General features: G+C 40.1%; 1 protein-coding gene across 2 annotated transcripts; it reads right to left on the bottom strand.

Moving 5' to 3' along the window:
- Window positions 1–1117: 1117 nt before the first annotated feature.
- On the bottom strand, window positions 1118–11507 carry tnk1 (tyrosine kinase, non-receptor, 1). 2 transcript variants are annotated; one of them, XM_053343504.1, is made up of 14 exons: window positions 11255–11507; window positions 8502–8683; window positions 8027–8097; window positions 7723–7914; window positions 7167–7319; window positions 6778–7055; window positions 6556–6682; window positions 6234–6380; window positions 6030–6124; window positions 4726–4980; window positions 3799–3863; window positions 2736–3247; window positions 2536–2631; window positions 1118–1541 (listed from the first exon to the last, which is right to left on the bottom strand). In XM_053343504.1, exons 2-14 carry the CDS (start codon window positions 8662–8664, stop codon window positions 1368–1370), a joined length of 2328 nt encoding a protein of 775 aa, XP_053199479.1. In that variant the 5' UTR covers window positions 8665–8683; window positions 11255–11507; the 3' UTR covers window positions 1118–1367. The 2 variants fall into 2 exon arrangements, with proteins under 2 accessions (XP_053199479.1, XP_053199478.1); XM_053343503.1 differs by having other exon boundaries at window positions 8502–8679.
- Window positions 11508–13396: the final 1889 nt, after the last annotated feature.

The following is a 13396-nucleotide window of genomic DNA, read 5'->3' as shown; positions in this document are numbered from 1 at the left end:
CAGTCTAACAGTGGAACATCTGGTCGCACTGGAAAAAATGATCATTGCATTGTCAAAGTCCAGCTCCACTAAAACTGCTCCACTTCAATGGCTAGATAACTTTACCCTATACAAAATGCGCTTCATTTACGCCATATCAGCTCTCTTATCTGTCTGCATCGAGGTTAAAAGAAAGATTATATCCATGTCCTAGTTCAGGTGCAACAAAGGGAGACAAAGTTCTCTTCCCAGATCAGATACTAAACCACTTACTGCTCCACCTACTGGGAGCATGTGAGAAATACAAGCAAAGTATTTATGGGAGCATGTCCGCACATGTCCGTCCATTCCTTAGAGTTTCTGGAAAATAACTGAATTAGATTATCTTCCCATAATATTTAATCCTCTTGTGCTTATTATACAGGAATCAACAATTCAGTGACTCAACAACTGCTTGTAATTCACGTGAACTTGTACCTGATATTGCTGTATATACAGTATATGTACACAGGGCTTGTCTGTCTTTAGTTTCAACCACAAGATACATTTCATGTGAAGTAAACATGCCAATAAGCCAACAGAATACATCGACATATCAGCATCGACAGCTTTGACGTTTAAGGTATTTAAGTCTTTCAATCAAGTTACTATAAAACACTGAGAGATTTACCTTTCTGAAGCGCGGTTAAGTTTGTTTTTAATTAACTTTCGGGGTCTTTTATTCAGTCATGAACAAGCTCATTGTTGTGAGCAGTGTGAAATCTAAACGAGGTTGATAATGATTTCACCTATTCAACTTTTTCTCCCCTGATACTTCCTCTGATACCTCAACTCAGGCCAAGACTGAGCATTTTAAATCTCAGTTGTCTTCAGTTGGATGGTGTCTATTTAAGATAACAGGAGGCCAGGGATTACTGTGGAAACACTGAATTTTGTAATAATAATAATAATAATAATACTGATGAATAAACTCAATTTAATGTGGATGAGTCACCTCATGGTTGATGCCAAGATTATTAAGGTTGGTATGAGTGCATCCCTAGTATGAAGTTTTTAATCTCCTGCATAAAAGCATTTAAAATTGCCACAACGTATGACCAGATAATCAATTTATTCAATATAATAATCATTACTTATATGTACAAAGTCATTAAGATACAAAAAAGTATTTGCAAAAAAACCCACATATGTGTAATGAGTAATGTATCATAAAAAATACAAAAACAGGAGTCACAAACAGTCTTTTATCCGAATTCCTTCGTTTTCGAAATATGTGACTTTTTTCATCTTCATTTTCCTGTTTTAATATTCCACACGAAGGACGCAGTGGGGAGATTTCAGTGTGTTTCAGAGTGTGTCAATGTGAAGCAAGTCTCAAGCAGTCCTTTTCACACTCGTCTCTCATTGACGATCTGAGGTCGATCCCTCTCAGATCCGGTTCTGTCGTCCCGAGACCATCGGAACAGGTAGCGGCTGGCCGACTGCAGGTTCCACTGGTACCTGGAGAGGACTCTCAAGCAGTCATCTCTGGAGCAGAGGCTTAGCGAGTACAGCTGCTCCAACTAAAAAACAAGAAGAGGGACAGAGCTCAGAAGCAGCCATGGAAGACAATGCAAACAAAACTTGAGGTCAGAAAACTGCTGCTTATTTTCTTTCTGAGGGTTGAAATTTCGATTAAGTTGAACCTCCGGCCACAAAACAAAGCAGGTTGTTTTCCAGTAGCACTCAAATGAAAAACACCTGCTGTTACATCATACAGTAGAGTGGAGTATGCCCTGGACTACAACATGCTTCAATGTTTATTGCAGAATCATATACTGCAGTTTTATTTTACAATAATAAAATTCACAGTTGTATTACCTTGAAAGGAGAATTATAACATTTTATGGTAGCTGATAACTCAGCATTATATAAAAATATCTTGACACATTGTACAGTTCTTATTTTTGTCTGGGTGTTGCAGAAAACTGCCTTTACAGCACAGGCGGATATATCTGTCAGGGGGCCCTGTGGCTAACACAATAATGTATGTGCTTAGTGGCTTTCAGGTTCCTATTATATAGTTTCATTATACACCCAAACATCTGCTAAACTAGATTCATTTTGACTGGCCCCAGGTTTCCAGTATGTCATTTATTTAGTGGAAATTTCATTTGACACACCTTTTTTTATGTATTATGTGAAAACTAATAAACACAAATAATAATGCAGGACCCATCATAGATGATAATTTACTGTGCAAATGGTGAAACACAAACAAACCTGCAAGTAATCAATCTTTCTCCAACTGCACTAACTTTAATTTACTTTAAAATCCTATTCCTTGCCCTGCATTTCTTTTATACCGTGTCATATTCTTGTTTTATCTCAAATAAAATAATGAAGTCTCTTTGAATTGCCTCCTTGTTGACAGCTACTATACATATCTTACCTCTGCTTTATTGCATCTTTTAAGTGACATTTTGTCCAGTTTTACAAATCTAAATTGACCTCATGCAACAACAGATACAGGTATTGATGGTGTTTTTTGCCCTTTTTTGAGTTTTATGGTCTGACCTTGAGTTGTTGCTCGGCTCGCAGAGGGTTCCAGTCATTACGTTGAAGCGCAGTTTGAACCTCTTCAATAGTCACTCCATGTACCGCCTCCATTACCTGAGCAGAGCAGAGCAGAGCATCAAAGCTTGTGTTTCAATCCACTGGACAGTGTTTTGTGCAGAAAGAAAAGCATGTGAAGCAGTCAAGAATGTGCATCATACCTGTGAGATGAGATTGCCTCTCATGTGCTGCAGATGAGGCGACTTTTCCCGTTCACGATCTCTGATTCGTTCCCTCTCTTTGCTGTCTGTGTAGTCGTCCAGCTGTGGGGTCGACCGCGCCACGTGGGCCATTTTAGTTAGGTTAGAGCCTCCCACACCCTGTGGAGGCTGGTGTGGAGGTTGAGGTTGAAACTGAGGAGGGGAGAGGACCACCTGAGGAGGCCAGGAGGAGCCTGCGACTGGGACTGGGACTGGGATTGGGACTGGGACTGAGACCAGGCAGTTCGTGGGCTTCCTCTGAGGTTTCAATCGTTTCAAGTTGGGGGGAGGCGGTCTGGGAGGGGGGTTGATGCTAGCCTCACTGAAGCGACGTGGATCCTGCTGCATCACCACACTGCGAGCTACCATCCCTGGCGGCATGAGTCTGCCCTGCTGATCCACTCTGACCGCCCCAACTGTATTAGACTGGGACCGCTGTCCACTCAAGACCGACTCCAGACTTCGAGACATACCTGAAGACAAAGGGGGACGCAAAAAGTACGATTAAATGTTAGAAAAAGATTAGCGAACACATCTTTATAGACTTGACTGCACAGTTTAGTAGTCTTGCACAGATAGTGGCAAGTGAATAGTCTTATTATAGAGTGTGCACTGCTGGGATACACTAATAAAGCCACTAGGGGGCAGACTTTGAGTAAATCAGTGATACAATGAGTGGATGAATTAATACAGGAGTTAACTTGGATGGATAATGTGCCTCACATTTTAAAACAGTGCAACAAACTAGCAGATTTTAAACAGAATTCAAATGAACAGACATTAAAACAGAACAGGTGAAAAAAAATAAAACATAAAAAGGACAAATAGCCTTTTAAAGCTGTGACAAACACTGCAAATAAACAGTGATTTTAAGATTGCATGATAAATCTAGGAGGAATGAGGCTAATTTAAGATATTTAAACTAAACTCTATACTTTTTACAATCATTGAAAGTCATATATCCTGTTGTATTATCCTGCAGCTCTCACTACGTTCTACAACTGCTTTTATATTTAGCTCCTACCCGCCATTTTCTGCAGATTGGAGACTTCCTTCTCCCTGGTGGGGCCAGTCCTCCAGCTGCTATTGCTGCACAGGTCAACACAGTAAACAACACATTAGGTCAAAGTTCAACACTACACTGCAATTGGCTTTCTGCAATAAAACTCAGTGACTCAGGAACCTGAGCCAAGTTAAGGTTTGTAGCTGCATGGATAAGAAATAACATGTTTTACACATTTTTAGGTAATTGAAGTCATTGTCTGCTCAAATGAAAACAATCTGTTGTGAGACGCAGCCTAACTGCTGTATAATTACCAGTTTATCTCAGATGGTAAACTGTAATTCTTGAGTCATTTTACTGACATGCAGGTTTTAGCTCAGAAGTTATGTTAGGTTTATTTTTATCTCTTTACATATCTGGTCACACAGTAAACAACTTTGTTTCAGGATATATTTAGTTCAGCTAGAGTTTAGAGCTACAAAAGATGAGTCAGAATGTATTTTGACAATTCATTTATCATTTCAGTCTTTTTTTAAGCAAATATGCCAAATATTTTCTGTTTTCAGCTTCTCAAATTCCAGAACACAAAACATTTTGAATATGTCACCTTAGATTGTGGGAAATTATAATACGCATTCTTCACAATTATATCTGACATTTTATAAGCCAAATGATTAATCGGTAATGAAAATAATCATTAGTTGCAATGCTGTCTGACAATAGACAATTTTTGTGCTCATAAAACAACAATATGAGGCTTTGTTTTACTTCAAAAGCAAAGAGCAAAAGCTTCTTTTCAGATTTATCATTTTGTGAAATATTAAAGCAAATATACCAATGTCTGCATCTGCCTAAGCTGCCTTTACTCTGAACAACTTTCTATCATTAACCTACACTAACAGTATAAAAAAACTACTGCACAAAACATGAATGAGAAGTATCACTGACTCTTCCAGGTTCTCAGGTGTTCCCCAACTGCGATCAGGGTGGATGTCTCCATGCCCGGTGTGATGCAGACTGCCTTTCACGGGCGTGGAGATGTGAGCAGAGCTGGAAGCGGAGTTTGGCCCAGAGTTACTGGAAGTGGCGACAGCAGCAGCAGCAACAGCAGCAGCGGGGATTGCAGGTGCTGTGAGGCTCGCAGGAAACAAGCCGACTGACAGTGTCCGCTGGTTCTGGCCCCTCCACTCACACAGCTCCAGGCTATACATAGAGATGCAGAACACTTCAGTCACTTGGAAACTGAGACGAAGTAACATTTGCTGAACATCGACAACTGTGCTAAACATAACAATAAAACAGACAGATGAGTCATAAAGTCAGAGTATTGACTCTGATGTCTGTTTTATAGTAATAACTACCTTTTAAATAAATAACAATAACTACCAGTAAGATACTGATCATACCAGACAAAGTAAGGCTAGATGAGCAAAACCCAAGTGTGTCAGAAGTAGATAAGGGAACCCGTTTTTTGCTTGTAAACTCGGCTTTTGTTAGAATAGTTTTTTTTAAATCAAAAGTTACATAAAGTCCATAAACCAATTGATGATGCCACATTGTTGTCCATTTATTTTACAGCACCTCAGTCTCAGTCTTTAAACTTTGATTATTTTGTTACAAGGTCAAGAAAGAACTACAATGTTAAAAAATAATAATAATACTAATATTGCAATTTTCTCACACTATCACACTAGGACATTGTATGTATTTTACTTTATTTTGTTTCTAATCATATGGTTAACCCTCAATAATAATGCCAAAATACTTGAGTCTAAATTAATTATGCCTAACTCTATGTTAAGTATTTTAAATTGTGTTAAACTTTAGAACTTTCATTCTTCTTATAACTTTTTATGGCCTTTAAATAATTCACAGTATGTATTTTATACTGATTTTTATGGATTTAGGTGATGAAATGTTTTCTGTTGCTTGATGCAAATTTTTGGATTTGCATAACTAAATTACAAACAGATCATGGGCAATAAAAAAAACTGCAAATGATTGACAAAATAATCATAACTTTGATCACATATTTGTGGTGTGAAAAAACACTGAGAGGACAGTGTCACAGCTGCTTGACTTGTCAAAAAAACAAAAGGAAAATATGATCAAGGACTGCATGAGACCAAGCCTGGAATGCACTTTTGAGAATGCGCTGGTCTAAATCCCTGTTTCATCTCAACAAAGGCCTATTGTGTGAGTCAAAGTTTTTCCTTTATGCGTTTTCTTCCACCCGTCTTTCTCTCACCCACCCGTGGTCGATGACAGTCACAAGGTCGTTGGCCACCAGTGCAAGTTTTCTGGGTTCAGCAAAGTCTCTTGTTGCTTGCACCTCCCTTGGTTTAGCCTGTGGAGGCAGACAGAGAAGTGAACACAAGGAAATGCACTTAGAAAACATGCATTTTTGCAGATTTTTGCTCATTTTGCTAATGACAAATGTTATGTATGTTTCAGACCTCTGCCACCATTGCGGTGAGCTGGGCAAAGCTGGGTCTGTCACTGGGGTTGCAGGCCCAGCACTTCCTCATGACAGTGTACAGCTCTTGCGGGCAATCTGGCGGCTTTTCTAAGCGCTCACCCTCCCTTTCCACGCGCCACAGAATCTGGATGGGAGAGAGTAAATGTCAGAGACACTGAAATGTTGAGTCACGGATCGTATCATTAGAGTAAACTGCAATAGGGTGTGGACGCACATTCCAAACATGAACATGAATTTGGCATGGATACAATCACCAACAACACAGCGTGAATGATCACATATAGCTGATAAGCGTATACCTGTCTGCCTGACAGACCGAACCAGGGCTCCTCGCAGTAGGTGAACATCTCCCACAGGGTGACACCAAACATCCACACGTCTGAGGAATGGGAGAAAGAGCCGACACGTAGACTCTCTGGAGCACACCTGGTAGATGGACCAGAAGGAAAAAGAGACTTTAAGGGATTATTTGGTTTCTTCCTCTACCTCTTGAATTTCATCCTTGTCCTAACTGGCCTCACCATGCAAACGGGATCCTCCTGTGTGCCGACATGACATAGTGATCGACCTCTTGGCTCAGGCCCCTCATGAGGCCAAAGTCCCCGATCTTGACCATCTCTCTAGAAGCCAGTAGTACATTTCTTGCAGCCAGGTCCCTGTGGATGAATCGCCTGGTTTCCAGGTACTCCATACCTGCTATGATCTGAGTGGCAAAGAGCCAGAGGCGCACTAGAGGGTACTCATATTGACGTGAGCGCAGGGTGTCATATAGTGAGCCCAAGGGGGCCAGCTCTGTTACCTAGAAGAAGGAAAAAGATGTGTATTTAGGCTACTGAGAAGATTAAATCAACAAATATATAATCCTTAATTAATCCATGTTCAAACATCAAAGGACAATAAAACACCTTACCATCTTGAGGGGCTGTGTGAGCACAACACCATAAAGGCGTATGATGTTTGGGTGGTCTAAAGACTGCATGGTGGTCACTTCTTGGAGAAAGTCTGTCAGTGTGTCTGTCTGTCTGGACATGCTGCTCCTTAGTGATTTGATTGCTACAGGAAGCTGAGAGAAAATATAAACAGTTTCAATCCCAAATCAACCCCTAAAAGCTCTGTCTGCCATTTGAATGTTCACATGTAGGGTTTGCCATGTTAAAGTTAATCTCAAACCAGTGTAGTGTAACTGGACAATAAAACCATTCTAAAAACAGAAAGGGAGGTGGAGGGGTATTCAGGGGGCTGCAATCTGCAAACTCACCACTAGATGTCACTAAATCCAACAAACTGCACCTTTAAGATCCATTGTGCTACCATTATTGGTCACATACAGCTACAGCTACACTTTTTTTTTTTTTTAACACAAACTGATCATTGTGGGTTTTAAATGAGGAGATGAAGTTGAGTGAAATAAATGCTGCCATCACTTAAAAGTAGCTTCTGATCAGATATTGTAAACTGTCTCTTACCACTCTTCCGGTGGGCGTGTGCCACTCTCCTCTCCTCACCACCCCAAAGGAACCAGAGCCAAGTTTCTCTCCCAGAGCCAGTTCATTATCCTGAATCAGACTAGGGAGAGCCCGGCTGTTGCCATCCTTGCTCTGAGGCGGATTGCTTCCACTCCACTGCTCACCCCCATCTGGACCTCTTCCACTTAACACCTGCATGCATACATAAATTAATAAAAAACTTCCTGCAAGTCTGATTACATGTGGTTGACACATATAGGATATGACGTCTACAACAAAGTTGATGTAACGAGATGTTTCAGACCTTGGGAATCCATGACCGTGAGCGTGAAGTTGTCTTGTAGCGTTTCAGAGCGTCCCATAATCTTCTTTGTGCTGGAAGATGAAAATGGATGTTAATATACACAACATGACATATCTGTTTGAATTTAACATCCCTGTTTTAAAACGTCACATTATTTTTATACACATATTTACTGCACACAATTTCTACTGTGGCAATTTCACCAAATTGTATTAAAAAGACCTGGATGATGTAAACAACTAACAAAATGAATATAATCTAATTCGAGCCTATGGGTGTATTGTTTGTGTAGGTTAATTACTGAAAAATTACAGATAAACACACCACTGAGAGTAAACAGAGAAGCACTCTTTTCACCAGACGCTATTTAAACAAAACATCCATTATTGAGCCACGTGGGACATCCTTCCAGTCTGCAGGAGAAGGATGTTTTGATGTTTACTCAGCGTCTTTAAAAAGAGATGATCAGGCTCACCGGGTTTACTGATTCCTATCTGCTCCAGGTCGGTGTCCTTGACGTAAGAGAAGTGCTCAATGCGGGTGATGTTGAGGCCATCTCTGATGCGCAGGTAGAACTTCTCCAACTGGACCTCGGCCAGGAGTTGGTACAGCCACTGAGTGTCCTGGTCCATCACCATGACCCGATAACGGACCTGCCTTTCAGGGAAAAAAGGTCAAAGGTTATATGACAAATTTTTTCTATGTGTCTGAAAATGCAAAAATCTGTAAATAAGATCTCTAATCTTTTTTAAATGTAATAAACTGTCTGATAAAAGCAGAAATTCTGCTCTCAACCATGTTTTCCAGTCTTGGGATGCAAAATCAAGGCACAATTACCAAACAGTGCTCTATCTGAATCTCATTAAGGAGCCTGTGTAACGGTTACTTTGCTCCCACTTGGGCCTTGTTAGGTTACCATGGAGACCCAACAAAGAGCCCTTGGTGTTGATGCCAGAGGGAGACTGTTAAGCTTTTAGCTGGGGGCCAACTTTTAACAAGTTGTTTGTTGGCTTCCAGTAAGGAGGAATCTTAAACCGGCAGCTAATTATACCGTCTGATGATGATGTTTATTCTATCAAAGTATCACCAGTGACAAATTGATACAGCTTTAAAAAAATCAGACTAGGAAAATAGAGAAAGAGGCAGATCATAGAGAGAGGAACAGGTGGATAAGGGGACAGGAAGCAAAGCCAGACATGAAAGATTTTCTTTTCCTCGTGAGCAGAAACAAGTAAGTCCAGTATCAGGGCTGCGGAGGGTGCTGACACTCAATTTGAACCTCAGGGATGACGATACTGCGGGATATCCTGGAGCAATGTGGAAATCCAAGAGTTTTTTACATTGCAACATGCAGCTTGTCATTTTCTTAGGGGCACCGGTTCAACCAGCTTTTGTTCTCACACAGTGCTTACGTACCTACTGAAAGTGTTGGAATTATTGTCAATCAGCAGAATAACTTTGCATAATTTGATATAGCTGATTGTGCCGTCATTTACACTTTCAAGTGAATCTGCATTTCTGTGATAAGTTTATTGCTAACACTCGATTACACTGTCCAGACTCATAAGAGTAACAACAAGCACGATTTAATTAAATTGCTTTGCTACATATTTAAATATATAAAACATTAAAATGCATCAAATTATTCTTCTGATTGATATAATTTCTGGCTTCAAGCTTTGTGCAGCCATAAATCACCTTCTTATCACCAAACTGAGTCCAGCAGCTGTGAGTCAGAGGCAACATTCCTGTGTCAGCTACTCTGGGAAAAAATTAACATCCACACTCAACACCCAGCGCACCTACATTGTCCTCAGCAATAAGCCCGCTCAATCTTACAATCTTTTTAAATAGAAGGAGCGCAGGAGGGTACTTGCCTAGGCTTGCATTCATTTCTAGGGACAACTCCCAATTAATTTGCACCTTACTTGGGGGAGCAAGAGGCATCAGCTCTTTGCAAATTCAGGGATTGTAAACACAATGAGCTCTGTGATCATTCGGTTTATGTACAGAAGGATGAATCGTTAACCTGCCCAGCTACTGAGAAAATCCTCTCAGTCTAATGTCATGTGTGACCAAGTGTGCAACTATTCACTTAACAGTATAGTGACTGACTTTCATCATACAGGCCATTATCTGTACCTTCAAATGACCAACAGCACTGTTTACCCAACTCAGCAGCATTTCTGTTTGAGAGCCTTTGTTTGCACTCGTGAGCCCTGCTTCCTTTGACTAAGCACAAGAACAAATCAAGATCAACTCAACCGTGGGATATTCATCACAGAGCAGTTCTTCTCACGTGTAAGATAAAGATACAATCACATACTGAAACTTATAATCCTCCTTGCCTGATGACCCCTTAGACAGAAGCAATGTCCATTAATGAACAATCACAGGATGCTTATGTCTATAAGGTCATTCTAACTTTTTAAAATAATTTGCAAGGTTTTAAGAGGTAAAATGATGCACAAATAAAAAAGAAATTGCAAAGATTAAAAAAGCCTGGAAGTGTAGCAGGTTGGGAGTGTTTGACCATAACAAGGGCACTGATTGGCTGATCCTATGACCCAACTGAGTGATAAAGTCTACAGTAATACACACAAGTCCTCCATCACACTAGGATTTTTTTAAATTATTGATTAATGTGTTTTTGTGTGTATTTTTTCCGTTGGGTCTATAAAATGTCTAAAAGTACAACCAAATAAACCAGAAAACATGCACATTAATATTCACTAATAATAATATTAACATTAATTTAATGATAATGATTCATAATATTCACTTCTCAAATTTAGAGAGCTGGAATCTTGTTTATGGTGTCATGACCGCTTTGGTTGATCTTGCGACCCTTGGTGGGGTCCCGACCTCCATGTTGGAAACCACTGTAGGCTATACACATACATAAGACCCTTATGTAACCAAGATGCTGTGTAGTTTTTGAGGTGTGGACACTGTAGACATGACTCCAGAGACATAATCTGGTGGTAACTATGGAAACTAAGGATATTTACCACTAAACTGTTAGAAGTTATATGATCTCTTTAGTTGCGTCAAAAACAGGTTTCAGGTGCGTTTTGGTAAAGTTCAAGATATGACTTACAATATAAACATATGCAATGTACTGTTAAGAACTTTCTGAGATCTTATAAACATCTCAATATATCTTTTTGGAGAGTGAAGTTTCCCTCACAGTGACTGAAACGTCCCATTAAACCCGGTCTCACCTACCGTTAATCAGAAAGCGTCTCCGGTTGCTGACAGCTCTTTCTCAACCACACACACCCTGTCTCAAATGATCCATGTTGGAACTGAAACCTCCAGCGACGTCGACGGAGAGCTTTCCCCACAAATCACAACTCTGCTCTGATTCCTTAATTCCTTCTAAATAGAAACAACGCAGGTTATATCTCGGTTTTTTAGTTCATATATTAACTTCTCGTCGAGCCCTCAACAAGTGTATTTTAGTGATATACCTGTCTGTTTTCGGCTAGTTTCTCCTCCCATTTTCAGTTCCTCCACTAACCACACCCCTTCCTGGCTTTTCACACCTGAGCTTACACAGTGGGGACCGGGGACCATTAAAGGGTCACTGAGAAGGTCCTGGCTGTCCCCAGCAAAAATGGCAATCATTTATTCTCACTATAATTTCTTCCATAAGTAACAAAATGACACTCTATTAGGATATTGGTCCTGGATTTCATACGCTTGTAATATGCTCTGTCACTTTAGGGGTTCTTGATGGGACACTGCTTTAGGTAGTAGCCTATGTGTACCTGTACACTGCACAGGTATGGCTAAGCTAAGGATATAGCCTAAATTTACTGGCACAAGACAGTAATGTTGGACTAAAGTCAGCAGTAATTAAACAGCAATGTGGTGTAACTGGGTGTGTGGGTCTATAACAGTTCACTCCTGACTAGACTGTTTAAGTTTTGTCTTTAGTTTAATATTTAGTCTACCTCATTATGGTTGGGTAGACATCAGAGACACCTCACTTAGTATAATGTACAACAGTTTAAAACACCAACTGCAACACCAGACAAATATCCATATTCAGTGCTTTGTAAACCCATATAGACTGGGCAGTAGAAACTTTAATAAGCTGTTAATCCAAATCAATAAATTTGAATCCGCACCTTTCTAAGTCATTATAATGTTCAGGAAGGACGCAGCCATTACACCATGACTCATGTGTTATTTAGTAAAATTTTTATATAGGTCATATTTGAGAAAAGGTCTTTATTTCTATTATGTTTGGCCTAAGACGAAACTTTCCATGAGCTATGAGTCAAATAAAAGAAACTTAAATGGTTTTCTTAGTCTGTGTCTCTGCTCTTCATACCTGCTACTACTGCAGAGCAGGTTTAACAGGATTTTTGTTGCCTTTCTCTCATGTGGCTGCTAATATGAATGCAAACCCAGCACCACAGTGGGGACTGCACTTTGCACTTCCTGGTACAGTATCTCTCTCCCAGTTGCTCCTCCCTGCCTCCCTGAATTACTCAACACACACACACAATAGATTACAGAGGAGTCAAAGGACCCTGCAAACAGGAGTGGCCGTGCATATATGATTTCACTACTTTCATGCACCTCTGACAAAGTTCTAAGAGATTAACAGGGACATATCAGCTCCTAATGAGGCCAATTTTTGTCCTATTTTTTTGACTATGCCCCACCCAAAAACAAAACAACAGTGACGAACACAGGTGATGACTAAATTAGAACTGACTAATAAGTTGAATAAATCATCCTCCACCCACTTGACAGGCATCTAGACAACAACCTGTCATTTCCTGGGTTTGACGTGTAGTTGAGTCTCCAGGGCTAATGAGGATGTTTACACACTCCCTCTGCTGCCTTAAATCTCATAACAGCTCTACCTTGTCACTCTGAGGCTGAACTTTCTAAGTGTCGTCTTACAGTGTGGGAGGCTTTCAGCTGTGTGAGACACAGGCCCGGCTTGAGGTGAGGGGACGAGGCATATGTGGCATTCACTCAACAGTTTACATCATTTGCCTGAAAAAGGTCACACGCCCACAGACTCAAAAGATAAGATTATAATCAGCTTTAATTGTCTATTAAATAAAAGAAAAGGCTTGATAAACACCAACATATCCCTGATCATGTTGCAACATATTGGTATTTATTTAAACATTTCCTGAAGGTGGATGACTGAGGTGCACAGTTTCTGTGAGGAGCACAGTTTCTGTGAGCTTCATCACGTACACAATTAGGATAAAAAGTGTGATATAAAAAGACAAAGGATGTAGATGTCCACCTCTTTTTACTTATTTTTCATTTTACTTTATTTTTTATTTAGTATTATTATTAAAAACCTTTTACTCCTTCAACTCATTGTTGTTGGCT

This window comes from Scomber japonicus, chromosome 22, assembly GCF_027409825.1.
Source record: "Scomber japonicus isolate fScoJap1 chromosome 22, fScoJap1.pri, whole genome shotgun sequence".
Taxonomy (NCBI): domain Eukaryota; kingdom Metazoa; phylum Chordata; class Actinopteri; order Scombriformes; family Scombridae; genus Scomber; species Scomber japonicus.
The sequence above is the reverse complement of the archived record's forward strand: the minus strand, read 5'-3'. Positions and strand labels throughout refer to the sequence as shown.

Coding starts and splice junctions, on each gene's coding strand:
- tnk1 (XM_053343504.1), bottom strand. CDS start 8,664: ATGGTGATGGACCAGGACACTCAGTGGCTGTACCAACTCCTGGCCGAG. Junction 3,864..4,725: donor ACACCTGAGAACCTGGAAGA/GTCAGTGATACT, acceptor TGACCTGTGCAG/CAATAGCAGCTGGAGGACTG. Junction 1,542..2,535: donor GAGCCGAGCAACAACTCAAG/GTCAGACCATAA, acceptor CTTGTTTTTTAG/TTGGAGCAGCTGTACTCGCT.